The sequence below is a fragment of the Oncorhynchus gorbuscha genome, linkage group LG05, assembly GCF_021184085.1.
Source record: "Oncorhynchus gorbuscha isolate QuinsamMale2020 ecotype Even-year linkage group LG05, OgorEven_v1.0, whole genome shotgun sequence".
NCBI classification, from domain to species: domain Eukaryota; kingdom Metazoa; phylum Chordata; class Actinopteri; order Salmoniformes; family Salmonidae; genus Oncorhynchus; species Oncorhynchus gorbuscha.
In genome coordinates, this window is record NC_060177.1 from 77,569,270 (window position 1) to 77,594,538 (window position 25,269).

Below are 25,269 nucleotides of genomic sequence, written 5' to 3' on the forward strand. Positions count from 1 at the left end.
TTGATATGTGTGCATGACATTGATATGTGTGCATGACATTGATATGTGTGCATGACAATGATCTAAAATCCCACATTTCCAATAAAGCACTGAAGAAGAAAAACACAAGAAAAAGAAAAACAAGGTTTCCAGTGATTATTGATAGACCACTGTAGCCTATACTCACCGTGACTTAGGCTGCGTTTACATAGTCAGCTCAATTCGGATCATTTCCTTTCACTCATTGGTATTCTGACCTATCAGATTAGCTCTGAAAAAGATCTGATGTGATTGGTCAAAAGACCAATGAGTGGAAAAAATATCAGAATTGGGCTGCCTGTGTAAACACAGCCTTAATGTACTACTTTGCAGCTTCATTGTAACAGAACACAATAGAATGTGAATGAATGCCCATAAGTATTTAGCATCAGAGTATTGAGTTTTCCTAGTAGTATTACAAAGGATTTCTTTATTGGAATGCATGAGGTTCTACAACATGACATCAACAAACAGACAAGACTAAGAGCCTGGGATACTTGAAATACTTGTTCATACAGTAAATATATTGTACGTTGGCATCCTAATACATCGTTTTTTTCCATAAGTATTTTAACTGTATTGATATGTGCCTTGACTTTGTCACATTCAGTCATAGTAACCACAATTGTTTCAAAATTGTTATTGGCAACTAAACTGATACTGTATATTATCTCAAATATATATTTTCATTAGGAAAATTACAAAATATATCATAACTGTAAACATTCATCCATTATTTCTCTCTGTGCAAATCCAGATATGCCACTTGGGTTTGGTTGGTGGCCTTAGTTAAGTTATACAGTGCCTTCAGAAAGTATGCTCACCCTTGGACTTTTTCCAATTTGTTTTTGTTACAGCCCGAAAGTAAAAAGGATTATTTAGAGAACAGAAGAAAAAAATCACTGGCCCCCACACACACACACACACACACACACACACACACACACACACACACACACACACACACACACACACACACACACACACACACACACACACACACACACACACACCATAATGTCAAAATGGAATTATGTTTTGGGACATTTTTACAAATGAATTCAAATGAAAAGCTGAAATGTCTCAAGTATTCAACCACTTTGTTATGGCAAGCCTATATGAATTCATAATAAATTGCATGGACTAACAGGGTTTAACAGGATTGTTTAATGACTACCTCATTGCTGTACCCCACACTTTCAATTATCTGTAAAGGTTGCTCAGTCAAACAGTGAATTTCAAACACAGATTCAACCATAAGACCAGGGAGATTTTACAATGCTTTGCAAACAAGGGTAGCTATTGGTAGATGGGTAAATAAAATGAAAAAATAAATATAGAATATCCCTGTGAGCATGGTGAAGTTATTAATTACACTATCAATGGTGTATGAATACACCCAGTCACTACAAAGATACAGGCGTTCTTCCTAACTCAGTTGCCGGAGAGAAAAGAAAACCGCTCAGAGATTTCATCATGAGGCCAATGGTCATTTTAAAACAGTTAGAGTTTAATGGCTGTGACAGGAAACAACTGAGGATGGATCAACAACATTTTAGTTACTCCACAATACTAACCTAATTGACAGAGTAAAAAGAATGAAGCCTAAGAATAAAAATATTCCAAAACAAAGTGTTATGTTTGGGGCAAATCCAATACAACACATTACGGAGTACCAATATCCATTTTTTCAAGTATAGTGGTGGCTGTATTAAGTTATGGGTATGCTTGTAATCGTTAAGGACTGAGGAGTTTTCAGGCAAAATCCTAGAAAACCTGGTTCAGTCTGCTTTCCACCAGACACTGGAGGATGAATTCACCTTTCAGCAGGACAATAACCTAAAACAAGGCCTAATCTACACCGGAGTTGCTTACCAAGAAGACAGTGCATGTTCCTAAGTCGCCGAGTTCCAGTGACTTAAATCTACTTGTCTTGAAAATGGTTGTCTACCAATGATCAACAACTAATTTGACAGAGCTTCAAGAATTTTGAAAGGAATAATGGGCAAATGTTGCACAATCCAGGTGTGTAAAGCTTGTAGAGACCCAGAAAGACACCGCTGTAATCACTGCCAAAGGTGCTTCTGCAAAGTATTGACTCAGGGGTGTGAATACCTATGTAAGTAGATAAAGGGCTTCATTGCCAAAATCCCAAAGTATCCCTTTAAGGTCATTGAAGGCCCAGGGAAGTGTTCTGTAAAATTCTGTATTTAATATCCATATAAATTTGCAAAAATGTCTGAAAACATGTTTTCACTTTGTCATTATAGGATATTGTGTGTAGATGGGTGAGGAAAAAAAATATTGAATCAATTTTGAATTCAGGCTGCAACAACAAAATGTGGAATAAGTTAAAGGGTATGACTACATTCTGAAGGCACTGTATGTACCATGACTAATTTGTGAACTCATAATAAATTAATCTCCATGAGTATCTACACAGCCAATTATGTCTAACAAACATATATAACAAATATAGCATCACGAGTTAACTGAGGAAACACATGTTTACAGTGTGAGAGTCTGTAGGGTTGTACACATACGAGTGCAAGTACAGATTCCCCTTTGCAGAGAACAGAGTAAATTATCATCAGTTATTGATCATAAATTGGAGAACAGAGTGATTTATCATCAGTCACGAGTCAGAACAGAGTGATTTATCAGGACAATGACAAAAACACACAGAGTCTTGCACAGCTAACCATGTGGGGACACACAATTCTATCCCATTCAAAATCATATTTTCCCTAACCCCAAAACCTAATCCGTACTCTTGCCCTAACCTTAACCCCAAAACCTAACCTTAACCCCTAACCCTTAACATAGTTCTAACACTAATTCTAACCTTAACCCTAAACCCCCTAGAAATTTGACCTTGTGGGGACTAATAAAATGTCCCCAGTTGGTCAAATTTTTGTATACTATTCTTGCAGGGATTTCTGGTCCCCACAAGAATAACTGAACACGTCCACACACACGTCCCACACGTCCACACACGTCCACACACGTCCACACACACACGTCCACACACGTCCACGTCCACGTCCACACACGTCCACACACACACACACACACACACACACACACACACACACACACACACACACACACACACACACACACACACACACACACACACACACACACACACACACACACACACACACACACACACACACACACACACACACACACACACACACACACACTTCCCTGGACCTGCAAGGACCTTAAAGGGATACTTTGGGATTTTGACAATGAAGCCCTTTATCTACTTCCTCAGTCAGATGAACTCATGGATACCGCCATTTTTATGTCTTTGCATCCAGTATGAAGGAAGCTGGAGGTAGTTTTGCGAGCCAATTCTAACTAGCATTACCGCAATTACTGGTATCTGGGTCAATGACGAGACATGTACATTTTGTGTCCAAAGGCCATTCATTTAACATAAAAAGACATATATAATATTAAATCAGACAACTCTTACCCTTCTTTTGACCCAGAAATAGTTGTGTTGCAAACTATTAAATTAAGAGAGTTAATGAGCTCTAAAATGACAAAATATCCTTCAGTGTAACTGTCCAGGTTAAAATTCGAATGACAAAAGTGTTTTTAAAATGTAGAAATTCATCCTAAAAATGTAAATGAACACCCATGGCATAATTGTGTTAGTGTTTGCAACAATATATAGAATAATGGACGACATACTGTATCTAAAACATATTTAACTTGAATAACTTTTGTCCGGAATTCTGCGCTTCATCAATGTCAAAAAGTAAAGAAATTGACAACAGAATTTCAGTATGCCTACAGGGAAGGACACTCAACAAGCATAGCACTTACACAAATGACTGATGATTGGCTGAGAGAAATTGATGATAAAATGATTGTGTCTTGTTGGACTTCAGTGCAGATTTTGACATTATTGATAGTCTGCTGCTGGAAAAACGTACGTGTTATGGCTTTACACCCACTGCTATAATGTGGATAAAGAGTTACTTGTCTAACAGAACACAGAGGGTATTCTTTAATGGAAGCCTCTCCAACATAATCCAGGTAGAATCAGGAATTCCACAGAGTAGCTGTTTAGGCCCCTTGCTTTTTTCCATTTTTAGTAATGACATACCACTGACCCTGAGTAAAGCCAGAGTGTCTATGTATGCGGATGACTCAACACTATACACATCAGCTACTACAGTGACTGAAATGACTGCAACACTCAAAGAGCTGCAGTTAGTTTCAGAGTGGTTGGCAAGGAATAAGTTAGCCCTAAATATTTATAGCATTGTTTCTGGAACAAAACACTCACTAAACCCTAAACCTCAATTAAATCTTGTAATAAATCATTTGGAAATTGAGCAAGTTGAGATGACAAAACTGCTTGGAGTAACACTGGATTGTAAACTGTCATGGTCAAAACATATTGATGCAGTAGTAGCTAAGATGGGGAGAAGTCTGTATATAATAAAGCAATGCTCTGCCTTCTTAACAACACTGTCAACAAGGCAGGTCCGACAGGACCTAGTTTTGTCGCGCCTTGACTACTGTTCAGTCGTGTGGTCAGATGCCACAAAAAAATTAAATGAAAAGAACAGGGCAGCACAGCTGACTCTTGGATGTACACAGAGAGCTTATATTAATCATATGCATGTCAATCTCTCCTGAATCAAAGTGGAGGAGAGATTGACTTCATCACTACTTTTATTTAGGAGAGGTATTGACATGTTGAATGCACCGAGCTGTCTGTCTAAACTACTGGCACACAGCTTGCACCCATGCATACCCCACAAGAGATCTCTTCACAGTCCCCAAGTCCATAACAGACTATGGGAGGCACACAGTACTACATAGAGCCATGACTACATGGAACTCTATTCCGCATCAAGTAACTGACACAAGCAGTAAAATTAGATAGAAAAACACCTTGTGGAACAGCGGAGACTGTGAACCAACAAACATTGGCACAGACACATGCATACGATAACATACGCACTATACATACACATGGATTTAGTACTGTAGATGTGTGGTAGTGGTGGAGTAGGGGCCTGAGGGTACACAGTGTGTTGTGAAATCTGTGAATGTATTGTAATGTTTTTTAAATGGTATAATCTGCCTTAATTTTGTTGGAACCCAGGAAGAGTAGCTGCTGTTTGTCAGCAGCTAATGGGGAACCATAATAAATGCAAATACAAAAGGTATTGTTTTCATGCTACTGTCATCAACAGAATAGGATATAATAGGATATAAAGCTGGGTGGATAACGCTTAACATTAAGTTACATTATTACACTGTAGTTATGTTTTATTGCACTGCAGTTAAGGTATAACTGATGGATTATATTGGTTAATATAATATTATGCACACGCACACATAATTATGGATTCCAAATGGATTATGAATTATAATCATTAATAGCTGCTTCGCGCATGGGACACTTTATGAAATATCTAGACTCTACAAGTTTGAATTGAAGTAGGTTGATGAGCATTTTATGTAGCTATTTTGTGTAGGCATCTTGAAATTGCATTTGTGTACCTGCATTGAATATACATTTACCAGTTAGAGTGTAACAATGCATAATTACAACATTAACTATCATGTAATAATGCAACTTAATGCAACGTAAAGTGTTGCCACATTCTCAAATTATAGTAAAATTATTATTATTAACATTAGCAACGAAATAGTAACAAACCATGTTTGAGAGAGAAAGGGAGAGGGAGTTGATTTAACTTTTAAACTTTGATTCAGTGTTATCATAGTATAGCCTACTATTAATAGACTAATAATAACATTTAATGGATGCGAATCCTATTCTGTGTCATTCAGGGTAACAAAATATTTTCATAGAGTATAACACCAGTACTTTCTATTAAAATACAATAACTTTGTTTTGTTGACTCAGAGACAAAAACAAATCTCAAAGCATGAATGAAAGATGTTTTCATAGATTTTTGCATTTTTTCAGTGTAAGGCAGGAGGTTTTTGTAAAAAACCTGCAACATATTTTGAGTTGTAGCCATGGCACATCACATATGTGGTATTCAAAATAAAATGTCTTTTTTTTGGTGGGTAGTTCTATTTCTGCCAGTCTAAGCATGGATATTTAACCTTGTGATTATGAAAAATGGACAAAAAAATGTATCAAATAAAAAACAGTAAGGTACATTTATTTGAAATCACAATAAAAATGAATTATTGGCTTTATTCTTGAATATAACTAATATGAGCATAGGTGACACTCCAACTAACATTTAAAAAAGCCTTTTAGGGAATTGTAATTGCTGTTTTGTTTTTTTGCTACTTTGAAAACCTTATACGTCTTTGACCCATCTACTAGCATGCCAACAGTTACGAAAGACATCCAGTCATTGCGCTAACGCTAGTTGGCAGTTGAACTAGCGCTAGTTAGCAACTTCCTTCAAGCTGCACACAGAGGCATAAAAATGGTGTCCACAAGTTCATTTGACTCTGGGGAAGTAGATAAAGGGATTCATTGCCAACATCCTGAAGTATCCCTTAAATGTGGAACTTGTACTAGTCTTTCTCAAACCCACAGTAGTTTGCAGCATCGTTAGGACTAGCAGTAATCATAGAACTCAAGAGAACTAGCAATGTTGTGTTATTGATTCAGATATGATTGTAAGTCCTCCGTGTAATCATGTGTACAGTACTGCTCTTCCATGGTGAATGAGGACTGCTAGCTCCCTTCTGCTCTCCCTCTTCCCTTTGCCGCCTTTTCTACTTTTACAGCATCCTTTTTTTCTCTGGCCTCTGGAGCATTCCCTCAGATAGAGGAGTCTGTCTGGCCGTCTCAGGAGTTCTCCTCCAGTGCTCTGCGGAAACTGAGCCGTTTGACGGAATCCCTTTGGATGGGACAGCAGAGAAGATGAGGAGGAGGAGAGAGAGGAGGAGAGGAAACTATTCAATTACATTTGCATGGGGGCATAGGCAACATGAAAATACAACACAGAAGCTGTCAGATTCTTTCAGATGACATAAGCAAGCAGGACTGGTAATAGGATTAACATGAAACTAAAACGAACATTCTTTAAAAAAATATTCAGGTATCAGTGGTGTTCCAAATGGAACTATTTTCTCTATATACAGTAGTGCACTACTTTGGACCAGGGGCCATAGTGGTATAGGGAATAGGGTGCCATTTGGGATGAAACCTAAACCTCCTCAGTTTCCAAATATTTCCCCTCACATTTGGGCCTGAATGGACTCAACCCTGCATTGCGCACTTTGATGATCCGTTACCTGTTCCCCAGGCGTGGTTTGATGGGTTTGTAGAGCTCGGGTATCTTCCTCTCCAGCATGGGCCGCAGGTTCTCTCTCAGACGGTTGTAGTTCTTCTTCAACTCCTGTTGGTACTCCTTCTGGTCTAACGTGATCAGGTGCTTGTTCTTCTCCACAGCCTCACCACACCTACAGAGGAACAGGGGGGGGGCATAGAACGTGTCCAAAATGGAACCCTATTCCCTATATACAGTAGACCAGGGTCCATAAAGTAGTGCACTATATACACTGTAGGGAATATGGTACCATTTGGGATATAACCATACTGTGGGCTGTGTCTCAAGTCTTGAATGAGTTCCTCTCCTCACTTTCATCACTCAACACTGACCTGACATTACTTTTCATTCATCTTCATGAGGATGTTCATGCATCCATTTCATTTCCTTATTTTCTTTTCATGCATTTCAGTTTATTTCCTGAACGAACTATGTGACCGACGTGGATTTGTCCCCAAATCAGTTCACATTGGCATTTAATAATTGTTTCACCTTATTAAGCAACCTGTGTGTCCACCTGTATTAGATGTTCAGTCTTTCTCTGAGCCTTGCTTCCTTTTTTAGTACAGGATTGCTCAAGGAAGGAAAGTGTATCTTGTAGTACTGTGCTGAGAGTGGCAGGGAGTATAGTGATCCATGCCCAAACACAGTACCCTGGGGTTGAACCTCATTTCAGAGGATAGGTACGGTACGGGGCCTGGTCTGCCCGCAGTCACAATTACAACATACATAATGGATGAACGAGGCAGAAGGAAATGGAAATATGAGGATGCTTATAAAACACATGGTTGCACTTCTCTCCCCTTTTAATGTAAGTAATATGAAAAATATAATCTAACAGAATACAGTAAATGCATAGGGACTGCTGAAAAAAAGGGGGCTGGGGGGAAAAAAGCATTTCACTCCCCCCCGAAAAACCTCAGTTGATGTGTTGCTACTAGCTAGCCATCATCCTTCCAGCCCAAATAGCAGCTTGAGAAGTGGATACATGGAATATAATGAGCTCGTGCAAACTTGCATGGATTATGGAAGAGAATAAAAGTTTCTGAAATGACAGTAAATATCTGCTGGCCTGCTTGCAGCCATCAACGTAGTTGGAATGTGACATGAGGGTTCCCAAATGAAAGCCACCTTTCGGAGGCAAACGATACGAGACACACATACACACAGAGACACACTCCCTGGACCAAATCACCATAGTCCCTGCCTCATCCTTTCAGACGGTTGGTTTAAATTATGTTTAAAATATTCAAACTAAAATGAAAGTCCCCAGGGAACAATAACGTTTTTCTGTTCCACGCAGCTGAGTGATATTAAAGGGGAAACAAGTTAATACGCCTGTCCTGTTGTGATTTAATACAACGTCTAGATTCCTTCAGTATCACCTAGGAATGTATTCCAGTAATAACACAATACCAAGACAGATGAGTGCATACATAGCTGATTTTTACTGTCATTCGCTTGCTTTTCCATGTCCACCATTTTGTATAATTATCATTTGTATTTATTTAATTAGGCAAATCAGTTAAGAACAAATTCTTATTTACAATGAAGGCCTACACCAACCAAACAACGTGGGACCAATTGTGGCCGGTTGTAATACAGCCTGGATTTGAACCAGGGTGTCTATAGTGACGCCTCTAGCACTGAGATGCAGTGCCGTAGACCACTGCGCCACTCGGGAGCCCAATAGTACCATGCAACAGTACTACTAAAACTATTTCAAACCATTAATGCCAGAAATATATACAGTGAGGGAAAAAAAGTATTTGATCCCCTGCTGATTTTGTACGTTTTCCCACTGACAAAGAAATGATCCGTCTATAATTTTAATGATGGGTTTATTTGAACAGTGAGAGACAGAATAACAACAACAAAATCCAGAAAAACACATGTCAAAAATGTTATAAATTGATTTGCATTTTAATGAGGGAAATAAGTATTTGACCCCTCTGCAAAACCTGACTTAGTACTTGGTGGCAAAACCCTTGTTGGCAATCACAGAGGTCAGACGTTTCTTCTAGTTACATTTACATTACATTTAAGTCATTTAGCAGACGCTCTTATCCAGAACGACTTACAAATTGGCCACTAGGTTTGCACACATGTCAGGAGGGATTTTGTCCCACTCCTCTTTGCAGATCTTCTCCAAGTCATTAAGGTTTCGAGGCTGACGTTTGGCAACTCGAACCTTCAGCTCCCTCCATAGATTTTCTATGGGATTACGTTCTGGAGACTGGCTAGGCTACTCCAGGACCTTAATGTGCTTCTTCTTGAGCCACTCCTTTGTTGCCTTGGCCATGTGTTTTGGGTCATTGTCATGCTGGAATACCCATCCACGACCCATTTTCAATGCCCTGGCTGAGGGAAGGAGGTTCTCACACCCAAGATTTGACGGTACATGGCCCGTCCATCGTCCCTTTGATGCGGTGAAGTTGTCCTGTCCCCTTAGCAGAAAAACACCCCAAAGCATAATGTTTCCACCTCCATGTTTGATGATGTGGATGGTGTTCTTGGGGTCATAGGCAGCATTCCTCCTCGTCCAAACACGGCGAGTTGAGTTGATGCCAAAGAGCTCCATTTTGGTCTCATCTGACCACAACACTTTCAACCAGTTGTCCTCAATCATTCAGATGTTCATTGGCAAACTTCAGAAGGCATGTATATGTGCTTTCTTGAGCAGGGGGACCTTGTGGGCGCTACAGGATTTCAGTCCTTCATGGAGTAGTGTGTTACCTCTTGGTGACTATGGTCACAGCTGCCTTGAGATCATTGACAAGATCCTCCCTTGTAGTTCTGGGCTGATTCCTCACCGTTCTCATGATCATTGCAACTCCACAAGGTGAGATCTTGCATGGAGCCCCAGGCCGAGGGAGATTGACAGATCTTTTGTGTTTCTTCCATTTGCGAATATTCACAACTGTCGTCACCTTCTCACCAAGTTGCTTGGCGATGGTTTTGTAGCCCATTCCAGCCTTGTGTAGATCTACAATCTTGTCCCTGACATCCTTGGAGAGCTCTTTGGTCTTGGCCATGGTGGTGAGTTTGAAATCTGATTGATTGCTTCTTTGGACAGGTGTCTTTTATACAGGTAACAAACTGAGATTAGGAGCGCTCCCATTTAGAGTATGCTCCTAATCTCAGCTCGTTACCTGTATAAAAGACACCTGGGAGCCAGAAACCTTTCTGGTTGAGAGGGGGTCAAATACTTATTTTAATGCAAGTCAAGTTATAACATTTTTGACATGCGTTTTTAAAAATTATTTTTGTAGTTATTCTGTCTCACACTATTCAAATAAACCTACCATTAAAATGATAGACTGATAATTTCTTTGTCAGTGGGCAAACATACAAAATCAGCAGGGGATCAAATACTTTTTTCCCCTCACTGTATTCCACCACAAAATGTACTATTACCGGCATTGAAAATGAGTGTAAACTTTGGGGAAAAGATGGAGGATGGAACTACACCCAAAACAAGTGTCAGAGCAAGATCAAAGGTGAGAGCACAACGTGTAAGTTATGTATTTCTCATCACTGGCTGGTAGGCGTGGATTGCAGTTGCACGGTAGTGTTTGGCTCTCACCTCATGATGAACTCTTTGAAACACAGGCGCAGTTTGTTGTGGTGGCGGAAGAGCTTGGGGTCTGCTGGGATCTCATTCAGAAAGACCTGGGCCACCTCCAACGGTCCCTGCGCGCGCGCGCACACACACACACACACACACACACACACACACACACACACACACACACACACACACACACACACACACACACACACACACACACACACACACACACACACACACACACACACACACACACACACACACACACACACACACACACACACACACGAGAGAGAGCGTGAAGGATGGAAGGAAAAGAGGGGAGCAATGATGAATGCCTTGCTTTCATTAGAGGAAACTTCATTAGAGGAAAGGACTTCCTAACTGAATACTCAGTAACGACTTTCATTAGAGGAAACAACTTCCTAACTGAATACTCAGTAATGACTTTCATTAGAGGAAACTAACTGAATACTCAGTAATGACTTTCATTAGAGGAAAATAACTGAATACTCAGTAATGACTTTCATTAGAGGAAACAACTTCCTAACTGAATACTCAGTAATGACTATCATTAGAGGAAACTACTTCCTAACTGAATACTCAGTAATGACTTTCATTAGAGGAAACTACTTCCTAACTGAATACTCAGTAATGACTTTCATTAGAGGAAACTAACTGAATACTCAGTAATGACTTTCATTAGAGGAAACTACTTCCTAACTGAATACTCAGTAATGACTTTCATTAGAGGAAACAACTTCCTAACTGAATACTCAGTAATGACTTTCATTAGAGGAAACTAACTGAATACTCAGTAATGACTTTCATTAGAGGAAACTACTTTCTAACTGAATACTCAGTAATGACTTTCATTAGAGGAAACTAACTGAATACTCAGTAATGACTTTCATTAGAGGAAACAACTTCCTAACTGAATACTCAGTAATGACTTTCATTAGAGGAAACTAACTGAATACTCAGTAATGACTTTCATTAGAGGAAACAACTTCCTAACTGAATACTCAGTAATGACTTTCATTAGAGGAAACTAACTGAATACTCAGTAATGACTTTCATTAGAGGAAACTAACTGAATACTCAGTAATGACTTTCATTAGAGGAAACTACTTTCTAACTGAATACTCAGTAATGACTTTCATTAGAGGAAACAACTTCCTAACTGAATACTCAGTAATGACTTTCATTAGAGGAAACAACTTCCTAACTGAATACTCAGTAATGACTTTCATTCAAATCAAATCAAATCAAATCAAATTTTATTTGTCACATACACATGGTTAGCAGATGTTAATGCGAGTGTAGCGAAATGCTTGTGCTTCTAGTTCCGACAATGCAGTGATAACCAACAAGTAATCTAACTAACAATTCCAAAACTACTGTCTTATACACAGTGTAAGGGGATAAGGAACATGTACATAAGGATATATGAATGAGTGATGGTACAGAGCAGCATACAGTAGATGGTATCGAGTACAGTATATACATATGAGATGAGTGTGTAGACAAAGTAAACAAAGTGGCATAGTTAAAGTGGCTAGTGATACATGTGTTACATAAGGATGCAGTCGATGTTGTAGAGTACAGTATATACATATGCATATGAGATGAATAATGTAGGGTAAGTAACATTATATAAGGTAGCATTGTTTAAAGTGGCTAGTGATATATTTACATCATTTCCATCAATTCCCATTATTAAAATGGCTGGAGTTGGGTCAGTGTCAGTGTGTTGGCTGCAGCCACTCAATGTTAGTGGTGGCTATTTAACAGTCTGATGGCCTTGAGATAGAAGCTGTTTTTCAGTCTCTCGGTCCCAGCTTTGATGCACCTGTACTGACCTCGCCTTCTGGATGATAGCGGGGTGAACAGGCAGTGGTTCGGGTGGTTGATGTCCTTGATGATCTTTATGGCCTTCCTGTAACAACGGGTGGTGTAGGTGTCCTGGAGGGCAGGTAGTTTGCCCCGGTGATGCGTTGTGCAGTCCTCACTACCCTCTGGAGAGCCTTACGGTTGAGGGCGGAGCAGTTGCCGTACCAGGCGGTGATACAGCCCGCCAGGATGCTCTCGATTGTGCATCTGTAGAAGTTTGTGAGTGCTTTTGGTAACAAGCCAAATTTTTTCAGCCTCCTGAGGTTGAATAGGCGCTGCTGCGCCTTCTTCACGACGCTGTCAGTGTGAGTGGACCAATTCAGTTTGTCTGTGATGTGTATGCCGAGGAACTTAAAACTAGCTACCCTCTCCACTACTGTTCCATCGATGTGGATAGGGGGGTGTTCCCTCTGCTGTTTCCTGAAGTCCACAATCATCTCCTTAGTTTTGTTGACGTTGAGTGTGAGGTTATTTTCCTGACACCACACTCCAAGGGCCCTCACCTCCTCCCTGTAGGCCGTCTCGTCGTTGTTGGTAATCAAGCCTACCACTGTTGTGTCGTCCGCAAACTTGATGATTGAGTTGGAGGCGTGCGTGGCCACGCAGTCGTGGGTGAACAGGGAGTACAGGAGAGGGCTCAGAACGCACCCTTGTGGGGCCCCGTGTTGAGGATCAGCGGGGAGGAGATGTTGTTGCCTACCCTCACCACCTGGGGGCGGCCCGTCAGGAAGTCCAGTACCCAGTTGCACAGGGCGGGGTCGAGACCCAGGGTCTCGAGCTTGATGACGAGCTTGGAGGGTACTATGGTGTTGAATGCCGAGCTGTAGTCGATGAACAGCATTCTCACATAGGTATTCCTCTTGTCCAGGTGGGTAAGGGCAGTGTGCAGTGTGGTTGAGATTGCATCGTCTGTGGACCTATTTGGGCGGTAAGCAAATTGGAGTGGGTCTAGGGTGTCAGGTAGGGTGGAGGTGATATGGTCCTTGACTAGTCTCTCAAAGCACTTCATGATGACGGAAGTGAGTGCTACGGGGCGGTAGTCGTTTAGCTCAGTTACCTTAGCTTTCTTGGGAACAGGAACAATGGTGGCCCTCTTGAAGCATGTGGGAACAGCAGACTGGTATAGGGATTGATTGAATATGTCCGTAAACACACCGGCCAGCTGGTCTGCGCATGCTCGGAGGGCGCGGCTGGGGATGCCGTCTGGGCCTGCAGCCTTGCGAGGGTTAACACGTTTAAATGTCTTACTCACCTCGGCTGCAGTGAAGGAGAGACTGCATGTTTCCGTTGCAGGCCGTGTCAGTGGCACTGTATTGTCCTCAAAGCGGGCAAAAAAGTTATTTAGTCTGCCTGGGAGCAAGACATCCTGGTCCGTGACTGGGCTGGATTTCATCTTGTAGTCCGTGATTGACTGTAGACCCTGCCACATGCCTCTTGTGTCTGAGCCATTGAATTGAGATTCCACTTTGTCTCTGTACTGACGCTTAGCTTGTTTGATAGCCTTACGGAGGGAATAGCTGCACTGTTTGTATTCAGTCATGTTGCCAGACACCTTGCCCTGATTAAAAGCAGTGGTTCGCGCTTTCAGTTTCACGCGAATGCTGCCATCAATCCACGGTTTCTGGTTAGGGAATGTTTTTATCGTTGCTATGGGAACGACATCTTCGACGCACGTTCTAATGAACTCGCACACCGAATCAGCGTATTCGTCAATATTCCCATCTGACGCAATACGAAACATGTCCCAGTCCACGTGATGGAAGCAGTCTTGGAGTGTAGAGTCAGCTTGTTCTGACCAGCGTTGGACAGACCTCAGCGTGGGAGCCTCTTGTTTTAATTTCTAGAGGAAACTAGAGGAAACTAACTGAATACTCAGTAATGACTTTCATTAGAGGAAACTACTTTCTAACTGAATACTCAGTAATGACTTTCATTAGAGGAAACTACTTTCTAACTGAATACTCAGTAATGACTTTCATTAGAGGAAACTACTTTCTAACTGAATACTCAGTAATGACTTTCATTAGAGGAAACTACTTCCTAACTGAATACTCAGTAATGACTTTCATTAGAGGAAACTACTTCCTAACTGAATACTCAGTAATGACTTTCATTAGAGGAAACAACTTCCTAACTGAATACTCAGTAATGACTTTCATTAGAGGAAACTACTTCCTAACTGAATACTCAGTAATGACTTTCATTGGAGGAAACAACTTCCTAACTGAATACTCAGTAATGACTTTCATTAGAGGAAACTACTTCCTAACTGAATACTCAGTAATGACTTTCATTAGAGGAAACTACTTCCTAACTGAATACTCAGTAATGACTTTCATTGGAGGAAACAACTTCCTAACTGAATACTCAGTAATGACTTTCATTAGAGGAAACTACTTCCTAACTGAATACTCAGTAATGACTTTCATTAGAGGAAACTACTTCCTAACTGAATACTCAGTAATGACTTTCATTAGAGGAAACAACTTCCTAACTGAATACTCAGTAATGACTTTCATTAGAGGAAACTACTTCCTAACTGAATACTCAGTAATGACTTTCATTAGAGGAAACTAACTGAATACTCAGTAATGACTTTCATTAGAGGAAACTACTTTCTAACTGAATACTCAGTAATGACTTTCATTAGAGGAAACAACTTCCTAACTGAATACTCAGTAATGACTTTCATTAGAGGAAACTAACTGAATACTCAGTAATGACTTTCATTAGAGGAAACTACTTTCTAACTGAATACTCAGTAATGACTTTCATTAGAGGAAACAACTTCCTAACTGAATACTCAGTAATGACTTTCATTAGAGGAAACAACTTCCTAACTGAATACTCAGTAATGACTTTCATTAGAGGAAACTACTTCCTAACTGAATACTCAGTAATGACTTTCATTAGAGGAAACAACTTCCTAACTGAATACTCAGTAATGACTTTCATTAGAGGAAACTACTTCCTAACTGAATACTCAGTAATGACTTTCATTAGAGGAAACTACTTCCTAACTGAATACTCAGTAATGACTTTCATTGGAGGAAACTAACTGAATACTCCGTAATGACTTTCATTAGAGGAAAATAACTGAATACTCAGTAATGACTTTCATTAGAGGAAACTAACTGAATACTCAGTAATGACTTTCATTAGAGGAAACTAACTGAATACTCAGTAATGACTTTCATTAGAGGAAACTAACTGAATACTCAGTAATGACTTTCATTACAGGAAACTACTTTCTAACTGAATACTCAGTAATGACTTTCATTAGAGGAAACAACTTCCTAACTGAATACTCAGTAATGACTTTCATTAGAGGAAACTACTTCCTAACTGAATACTCAGTAATGACTTTCATTTGAGGACACTAACTGAATACTCCGCAATGACTTTCATTAGAGGAAAATAACTGAATACTCAGTAATGACTTTCATTAGAGGAAACAACTTCCTAACTGAATACTCAGTAATGACTTTCATTAGAGGAAACTAACTGAATACTCAGTAATGACTTTCATTAGAGGAAAATAACTGAATACTCAGTAATGACTTTCATTAGAGGAAACAACTTCCTAACTGAATACTCAGTAATGACTTTCATTAGAGGAAACTACTTCCTAACTGAATACTCAGTAATAACTTTCATTGGAGGAAACAACTTCCTAACTGAATACTCAGTAATGACTTTCATTGGAGGAAACAACTTCCTAACTGAATACTCAGTAATGACTTTCATTAGAGGAAACTACTTCCTAACTGAATACTCAGTAATGACTTTCATTAGAGGAAACTAACTGAATACTCAGTAATGACTTTCATTGGAGGAAACAACTTCCTAACTGAATACTCAGTAATGACTTTCATTAGAGGAAACTACTTCCTAACTGAATACTCAGTAATGACTTTCATTGGAGGAAACAACTTCCTAACTGAATACTCAGTAATGACTTTCATTAGAGGAAACTACTTCCTAACTGAATACTCAGTAATGACTTTCATTGGAGGAAACAACTTCCTAACTGAATACTCAGTAATGACTTTCATTGGAGGAAACTACTTCCTAACTGAATACTCAGTAATGACTTTCATTAGAGGAAACTACTTCCTAACTGAATACTCAGTAATGACTTTCATTGGAGGAAACTAACTGAATACTCCGTAATGACTTTCATTAGAGGAAACTACTTCCTAACTGAATACTCAGTAATGACTTTCATTGGAGGAAACTAACTGAATACTCCGTAATGACTTTCATTAGAGGAAACTACTTTCTAACTGAATACTCAGTAATGACTTTCATTAGAGGAAACTACTTCCTAACTGAATACTCAGTAATGACTTTCATTGGAGGAAACTAACTGAATACTCCGCAATGACTTTCATTAGAGGAAAATAACTGAATACTCAGTAATGACTTTCATTAGAGGAAACAACTTCCTAACTGAATACTCAGTAATGACTTTCATTAGAGGAAACTACTTCCTAACTGAATACTCAGTAATGACTTTCATTGGAGGAAACTAACTGAATACTCCGCAATGACTTTCATTAGAGGAAAATAACTGAATACTCAGTAATGACTTTCATTAGAGGAAACAACTTCCTAACTGAATACTCAGTAATGACTTTCATTAGAGGAAACTAACTGAATACTCAGTAATGACTTTCATTAGAGGAAAATAACTGAATACTCAGTAATGACTTTCATTAGAGGAAACTACTTCCTAACTGAATACTCCGTAATGACTTTCATTAGAGGAAACTACTTCCTAACTGAATACTCCGTAATGACTTTCATTAGAGGAAACTACTTTCTAACTGAATACTCAGTAATGACTTTCATTGGAGGAAACTAACTGAATACTCCGTAATGACTTTCATTAGAGGAAACTAACTGAATACTCAGTAATGACTTTCATTAGAGGAAACTAACTGAATACTCAGTAATGACTTTCATTAGAGGAAACTAACTGAATACTCAGTAATGACTTTCATTAGAGGAAACTAACTGAATACTCAGTAATGACTTTCATTAGAGGAAACTAACTGAATACTCAGTAATGACTTTCATTAGAGGAAACTAACTGAATACTCAGTAATGACTTTCATTAGAGGAAACTAACTGAATACTCAGTAATGACTTTCATTAGAGGAAACTAACTGAATACTCAGTAATGACTTTCATTAGAGGAAACTAACTGAATACTCAGTAATGACTTTCATTAGAGGAAACTAACTGAATACTCAGTAATGACTTTCATTAGAGGAAACTAACTGAATACTCAGTAATGACTTTCATTAGAGGAAACTAACTGAATACTCAGTAATGAATGTGTTCCAAACAGCCCCCTATTTCATAGATAGTGGACTTCATTTGACCAGAGCCCATTACATAAGGAATATGGTGCCATATGATACGCAGCCAAAGTGTCCAAAGGCCACACTGTTCAGCCAGGACATAAGGAAGAGATCAGATGAAGGAGACCCTGATTAGCCTGATCGCTGTGTGGCTAATGTCACCACTAACCCTGCCTACAAGCAGCCATTTGGCTCCCATTCATTCCCTCTCTGGGATCGTGTTATCCTAACTTATATTTATCATGAAACCACAGCACGCTCACATGGCCAGGCTTTAGAATGCTCATCGGGGTTCATTCACAAACATATGTGCTTAGACTAGGGCCTGCAGAGACGGACGGACAGCGGGGAGCCATCCCTCTCTACTGATTAGGACCAGGGCTGTGTTTGTTTATGGACAGCATGAACATTAAGGTTGCTGTCAGAATAGACTATACAAAAGAGAGCTGGGGCCTGGTGTAACTACATCATTACTTTAGCGTTTAGCCAACCGTTTGACGGGAGCTGTAAGCCATCAGATCAAAGGGTTTCAGTGTTTAGCGCAGACATGAAAGAAGAGGTTGTGAATGAAGGTTTTAACAGAATCAGCCGAGGCACTGTACAGACGATGTTATGGTTGAACTGGACTCTGAGGTATCATGTCTCCCACCTGCTCTTTATCAAGTTACTTACTAACTTCCTAGATTGGATGTTTCCTCAAGGTTAGTGGTGAGGATTCAGGAGAATACAACTCACACCTACGAGATACACTATGCCATCACTTCAGTTGGCTTTTCACACTTGTTTTTCCTCTTCATTTGATGTGTGGAGTCAATGAGTAACTTTCAAATCAGTAATGTTAATGTTAAAAATGCCAGTATGGGGGACGCAGAAAAATGTATTCCTTTGGGGTCAGGACAGGTGGCTGGAGGTACCTGGTTGACGGTGGCTCCCACAGAGCCTTGTAGAAGCATCTGGAGCATCTTAGCATCGGGACGCTCTCTGTGTGTGGCTACTGCTAGCTCCCTGGTCTTCTTCTGCATGTCCTCGATGGCCACCTCAATGGGAGTCAGGTCAAACTGGAGATGGGAGGATGAGAAGGAAGGAGAGGCAAAGAAAGTGAAAAGGTACAAGTTATATTTGGACAGATAAATAAACAAATTAATCTGTCTCATTGGCTAAGAGTCATTAACGATCAAAAAAGCAAAGTTGAACCCAATATTGAAAAGCCGTGTCTAAATAGGCTTTGTTCTACCAGCATACCTCTTCTTTCTGGATGACGTTGATGCGTGTCTTGATGTAGGGGAAGGTGTGCATGGTGGTGAGGATGGTCTTCCTCTTGTACTGCTCGTTGAGCTCACCACGCGGCCGCCCGGCCTTTGTGAAGGGCGTGGTGTACATGAAGCGACGCAAGTTGAAGTTCTTCTCAAAGTTGGTCAGGCGGTCTTTCATCTCATAGTCATCAAAGAAGGGCTCCACGTAGGTGATCTGTATGTAGGCCTGTGGGAGGGAGAGAGAGAGAGAGTGAACGGAGGGGTGGAGAATGAGAGAAAAAGCGAGTGAGGGGATAAAAGTGGAGATCCATCTAGTTGTTTGTGAATGTTCCTCTCAATAATTTGACATTCAAACAACTAGATGCATCTCTACTTTTATGCGAGTCAGAAGGTAGTGAAAAGGGACACAGCAGGAACACAGGATGGTTTGGTGGTGTACTGTCATATACTGTACCTTGTTAGCATCCAGTTTGCTTCTGTCTATGTCTTTGGAGTCTTTGATCATCTCCAGGGCATCGCCAAAACACTGACTGTAGAAGTTCTACAACACCAATAGATACAGTACGCCTATGAATAGATGCAGTGCTCCTATGAATAGATGCAGTGCTCCTATGAATAGATGCAGTGCTCCTATGAATAGATGCAGTGCTCCTATGAATAGATGCAGTGCTCCTATGAATAGATGCAGTGCTCCTATGAATAGATGCAGTGCTCCTATGAATAGATGCAGTGCTCCTATGAATAGATGCAGTGCTCCTATGAATAGATGCAGTGCTCCTATGAATAGATGCAGTGCTCCTATGAATAGATGCAGTACTCCTATGAATAGATGCAGTACTCCTATGAATAGATGCAGTACTCCTATGAATAGATGCAGTACTCCTATGAATAGATGCAGTACTCCTATGAATAGATGCAGTACTCCTATGAATAGATGCAGTACTCTTATGAATAGATGCAGTACTCCTATGAATAGATGCAGTACTCCTATGAATAGATGCAGTACTCCTGTGAATAAATGCAGTATTCCTGTGAATAAATGCTGTACTAATATGAATAAATGCTGTACTAATATGAATAAATGCAGTACTAATATGAATAAATGCAGTACTCGTGAATATAAGCAGTATTCGTATGAATAGATGCAGTATTCATTTGAATAGATGCAGTATTCATTTGAATAGATGCAGTATTTATTTGAATAGATGCAATACTCATTTGAATAGATGCAATACTCATTTGAATAGATGCAATACTCATTTGAATAGATGCAATACTCATTTGAATAGATGCAATACTCATTTGAATAGATGCAGTTTTTATATCCATGCAGTAAAAGCATGCACCCATGAACGCACAGACACACACGCACGCAGACACAAGCTCTCTCTCAGTTACCTCCAGTCTGTGGGATATCTCTGGCAGGTGGGTGATCCCTGGCTCCTTGTAAACAAACTCCTGTTCGTCCAGGTCTCCAAACTTGGCCCCATAAAAACCCACCCGGAAATACGTCCCAAACATCCTCTTATGGCCCTGCGACGTGAAAGCGACTTGTAACATTATATACAAAAAAAGAATAATTAACATCCAAGTGAATAAAATAGGTAGACAGCTTTCCTCCAAATACAGCACATCAATGTCCAACTGTAATCATTTCACTATAATTCTAAGTACTTCATGTGTATTGTGACTGTATTCCCTTCATATAGAGTAGTCCACGCTGATGTCGGTCTGTACCTTCTGAATGATGTTGTCGAAGGCTCTCTGGAGTTTCTCGTGAGTAGAGACCAGCTCCCGGAAATCTCTGTGAGCCTCCAGAACAGGCATTATGATCTTATACACTTCATTCACTGTCTCATACAGACCACCCTGAAAACAAAGCAAGAACACACTATTATCACCAGTATTGAGTGTCTTTATGTGAGTGCAGCAGTACCATCATTCAGGATCCGCTTTTGTTTGTTTGTGTGTCTTACGTTGCTGAAGAGTTCCGCAGCCTGCTTCAGTAGGCCCACCAGACCACTGGTGGTGAAGTATTGTCCTGAACAGACACCGTCCTCATCTGGGGACAGTATGTCATCTGATACCGCGGACTCCTCCAGCACATTGGGAGAGATGTTCTATAGAAGCAACCAACCAATCAGACTCATCCGGTATGTTACAAATGGGAATCAATCATCAGGTATTACTGACAGCTTTGTTTTTCACAACAAAAAAAACGAAGTCATGAAGTGATTAAGCAAGACAGCAGCCAAACAATGAAACATTACATTGAGTATACAGTTCCCCTTTATGGCAACAGACCATAGTGAGTGAGTGAGTGAGTGAGTGAGTGAGTGAGTGAGTGAGTGAGTGAGTGAGTGAGTGAGTGAGTGAGTGAGTGAGTGAGTGAGTGAGTGAGTGAGTGAGTGAGTGAGTGAGTGAGTGAGTGAGTGAGTGAGCAGTCTAGGTACACACCTGAAAGGTGACACTGCCCACAGGTAGGTATTTGTGGTCCTCCAGCATGCTGAGGTATTCAGCCACCAGGGCTGCAGCATGGACCAGACACATGGCCGACTCGGTAAAACACTTCCTGTTCTTGTGTTTTTCCGCCATGTTCTGCAGCCAGGTCAACCTCAGGTCAGGAGACGTCTGGTAACCCTTCGCTATCCTGGAGACAGAAGGAGGGAGAGGGGGAGTGATGCTGAAATCCAAACCAACCCCAGTACTCAAGCTCTTAGGTACTCCTGTAGATCTGGGACTGTATTCATAAAACTTCTCAGAGAAGAAATGCTGATCTAGGATCAGTTTTCCATTTTAGATTATAATGAACGGACGGTGGGACCTGATTCTAGATTTGTGTATACGGGTCCTGTAATCAGTTATAATAATGTGTTCTCCTTGCATCCTGTTAGGCTGGGAGGTCAGTGAGTGAATGGTTTGGGGTGAGGGAAGCATTTGAGGAGGGCTGGGAGTCAGTTTTAGGTAGCATAACCTTTTACAGATGCTTGGCTTATGCAGAATGAAAAACAAGAATGTTTTTGTAGACATGCAGAATGTAAGCAGATGACACATGCACAGAGAGTCTGCATTCACACCCACACAAACTCGGTATAGATTTACATACACATGGATTTACATGTCCCAAACTGCTACCACATGGTTTCCATAGTGAGGAACAAACAGAGAAGAAACCAATCCACAAAGAATTGAATAGGAACCAGGAGAAAAACATACACAGAGCCCTACAGCAGGAGTGAAAGAGGGAGTGAGTGAGTACCTGTACATGAGGTCCATGAGCATCTCTGGGTCTTCCTGGAACTCTCTCATCTTCACCGTGTCTGACAGGATACTGTTTAAGTTCCTCAGCAGCTCATCCACCTACACAATATCACCAGGGTTGATATCAACATGTCTGTGTGTGTGTGTGTGTGTGTGTGTGTGTGTGTGTGTGTGTGTGTGTGTGTGTGTGTGTGTGTGTGTGTGTGTGTGTGTGTGTGTGTGTGTGTGTGTGTGTGTGTGTGTGTGTGTGTGTGTGTGTGTGTGTGTGTGTGTACCTGTGAGGGCAGCGGTGTGTTCTGCATCTCTGTGTCCTCCTCTGCATAGGCCAGTATGGTGCGTAGGGACCTGCGGAGGTACTCCTCATGGAAGTCCGAGGACTTCCCCACCAGAGAGGCTAGAGACATAGTCACCTGCATCTTCACCCGGGAGAAGTTCTACACAGCACAGAGAGAGCGAGAGGAACAGGGGCAGGAGTATCTGGGGTTAGGTGGGACCTAGACTGCGTCCCAAATAGCACCCCATTACATACATAGTGCAGTACTTTTTTAAATGGCCCATCTCTGTAGACAGAGAGGAACCTTTCCTGTGGCCCTCTGTCTATCTCTGTAGAGGGGGATTTGACAAGGAGGCCCATACTCATAATCAGGACTTGGAGTGGAAGGACATTAACACAGGCTGGCTGTATTAATAAAAAACTCAACTATAAAAAGCATATATTAAAGAATGATATGACATTGCTCAGTCATGTATTGGCTAATAAAGTAGACTTTAGGGTTGTCAATATTCTACTTGTCTAGGTCTGTCTCCCTCTGCCTTATTCTCTGAACCTCTCTCTCTGTCCCTTTCTTTGAATCTCTCTTGCTCTGTCTCCTTCACCCTCTATCTGAATCTCTGTCTCCCTCTCCTGCTCTCTGAATCTCTCTCCCCCTCTCCTTCTCCTTCTCCCTCTCTGAATCGCTCTCGCTGTCTCTGTCTCCTTTTCACTACTATCTCTGTCTCTTTCTCCTTATCATGTTCTTTCTCGGGCAGTCCAGTTGTTGCTGGGGGGAGTCACAGAGTTTCCTCCAGGTAACGGAGGTCTTGGCGCTGACATGTTTGTGTGTGTGTGTGTGTGTGTGTGTGTGTGTGTGTGTGTGTGTGTGTGTGTGTGTGTGTGTGTGTGTGTGTGTGTGTGTGTATATATATATATAACCCCATCCATCTCTGCCATCATCTGCAAAGCGAGAAATTATCTCCCATTAGCTGAGACATAATCACCTATGGATCATCTCTACGGCCCCATTCTGTTAAACCGAGTGTGGCGCCAAGCCTGATACGTTTTGTGTGTGTGTGTCTTCCCTGTGCTGGGGTCACTATCACTGAGTGATGGTGTTATTCCTTGTTTCTTTCCATCCTTCTCTCTGCCTTTCTCTTACCTACAACCAGGTTTCCTTCCAACCTTATGCTGGATAACCCTTCCCCTACCCTTCCCTCCCTACCTCCCTCTCACCCGCCCTACCCCTCACCCTACCTCCCTCTCGCCCTACCCCTCCCTCCCTCCCTCCCGCACTACCCTTCCCTACCTTTCACTGGCCCTACCCCTCCCTCCCTCCCTCCCACACTATCCCTCCCTCCCTCTCACCCTACCCTCCCTCCCTCCCCGCCCTACCCTCCCGCCCTACCCATCCCTCCCTCCCTCAACCTACCCTCCCTCCCGCCCCTACCCCTCCCTCACTCTCACCCTGCCCCTCCCTCACTCCCTCCCGCACTACCCTTTCCTCCCTCCCTCCCTCTCACCCGCCCTACCCCTCCCTCCTTCTCACTCTACCCCTCCCTCCCTCCCACACTACCCTTCCCTCCCTTCCGCCCTACCCCTCACCCTACCTCCCTCTCGCCCTACCCTACCTCCCTCTGTATTCTCTGACGGGCCGCCCATAGGTGGTGAAGGTAGAAAATAACACCTCCACTTCGCTGATCCTCAACAGTGGGGCCCCACAAGGATGCATGCTCAGCCCCCTCCTGTACTCCCTGTTCACCCATGACTGTGTGGCCACACACACCTCCAACTCAATCATCAAGTTTGCAGACGACACAACAGTAGTAGGCCTGATTACCAACAATGGCGAGACAGCCTACAGGGAGGAGGTGAGGGCCCTGGGAGTGTGGTGCCAGGAAAATAACCCTCACCAAATGTTTTAAAAAACTAAGGAGCTGATCGTGGACTTCAGGAAACAGCAGAGGGAACACCCCCCTATCCACATCGACGGGACCGCAGTGGAGAAGGTGGAAAGCTTCAAGTTCCTTGGTGTACACATCACTGACAAACTGAAATGGTCCACCCACACAGACAGTGTGGTGAAGAAGGCGCAACAATGCCTCTTCAAACTCAAGAGACTGAAGAAATTTGGCTTGTCACCTAAAACCCTCACAAACCTTTACAGATGCACAATTGAGAGCATCCTGTCAGGCTGTATCAATGCCTGGTATGGCAACTGCACCACCTGCGACTGCAGGGCTCTCCAGAGGGAAGTGGGGTTTGCCGAACGCAACACTGGGGGCAGGCTACCTGCCCTTCAGGACACCTGGGGAGGGTGTTGGCTGGTCGGGTGGGGAGGGTGTTGGCT

The 25,269-nt window shown here is 41.6% G+C and overlaps 1 protein-coding gene across 1 annotated transcript in view; it reads right to left on the reverse strand.

Annotated features, from left to right (window-relative positions):
- Positions 1-6,175: 6,175 nt before the first annotated feature.
- LOC124034932 (dedicator of cytokinesis protein 8-like) overlaps positions 6,176-25,269 on the reverse strand; it is an 80,788-nt gene continuing 61,694 nt past the window's right edge. Inside the window, exons 35-46 of the mRNA XM_046348326.1 lie at positions 22,942-23,100; positions 22,665-22,765; positions 21,863-22,055; positions 21,382-21,525; positions 21,143-21,274; positions 20,804-20,938; positions 19,860-19,946; positions 19,395-19,631; positions 19,067-19,210; positions 10,906-11,012; positions 7,285-7,452; positions 6,176-6,887 (exon numbers count right to left, since the gene is read on the reverse strand). Of these exons, the coding sequence (XP_046204282.1) occupies positions 6,836-6,887; positions 7,285-7,452; positions 10,906-11,012; positions 19,067-19,210; positions 19,395-19,631; positions 19,860-19,946; positions 20,804-20,938; positions 21,143-21,274; positions 21,382-21,525; positions 21,863-22,055; positions 22,665-22,765; positions 22,942-23,100 (1,659 nt within the window). The 3' untranslated portion in view covers positions 6,176-6,835. The remainder of the gene's footprint in view (positions 6,888-7,284; positions 7,453-10,905; positions 11,013-19,066; positions 19,211-19,394; positions 19,632-19,859; positions 19,947-20,803; positions 20,939-21,142; positions 21,275-21,381; positions 21,526-21,862; positions 22,056-22,664; positions 22,766-22,941; positions 23,101-25,269) is intronic.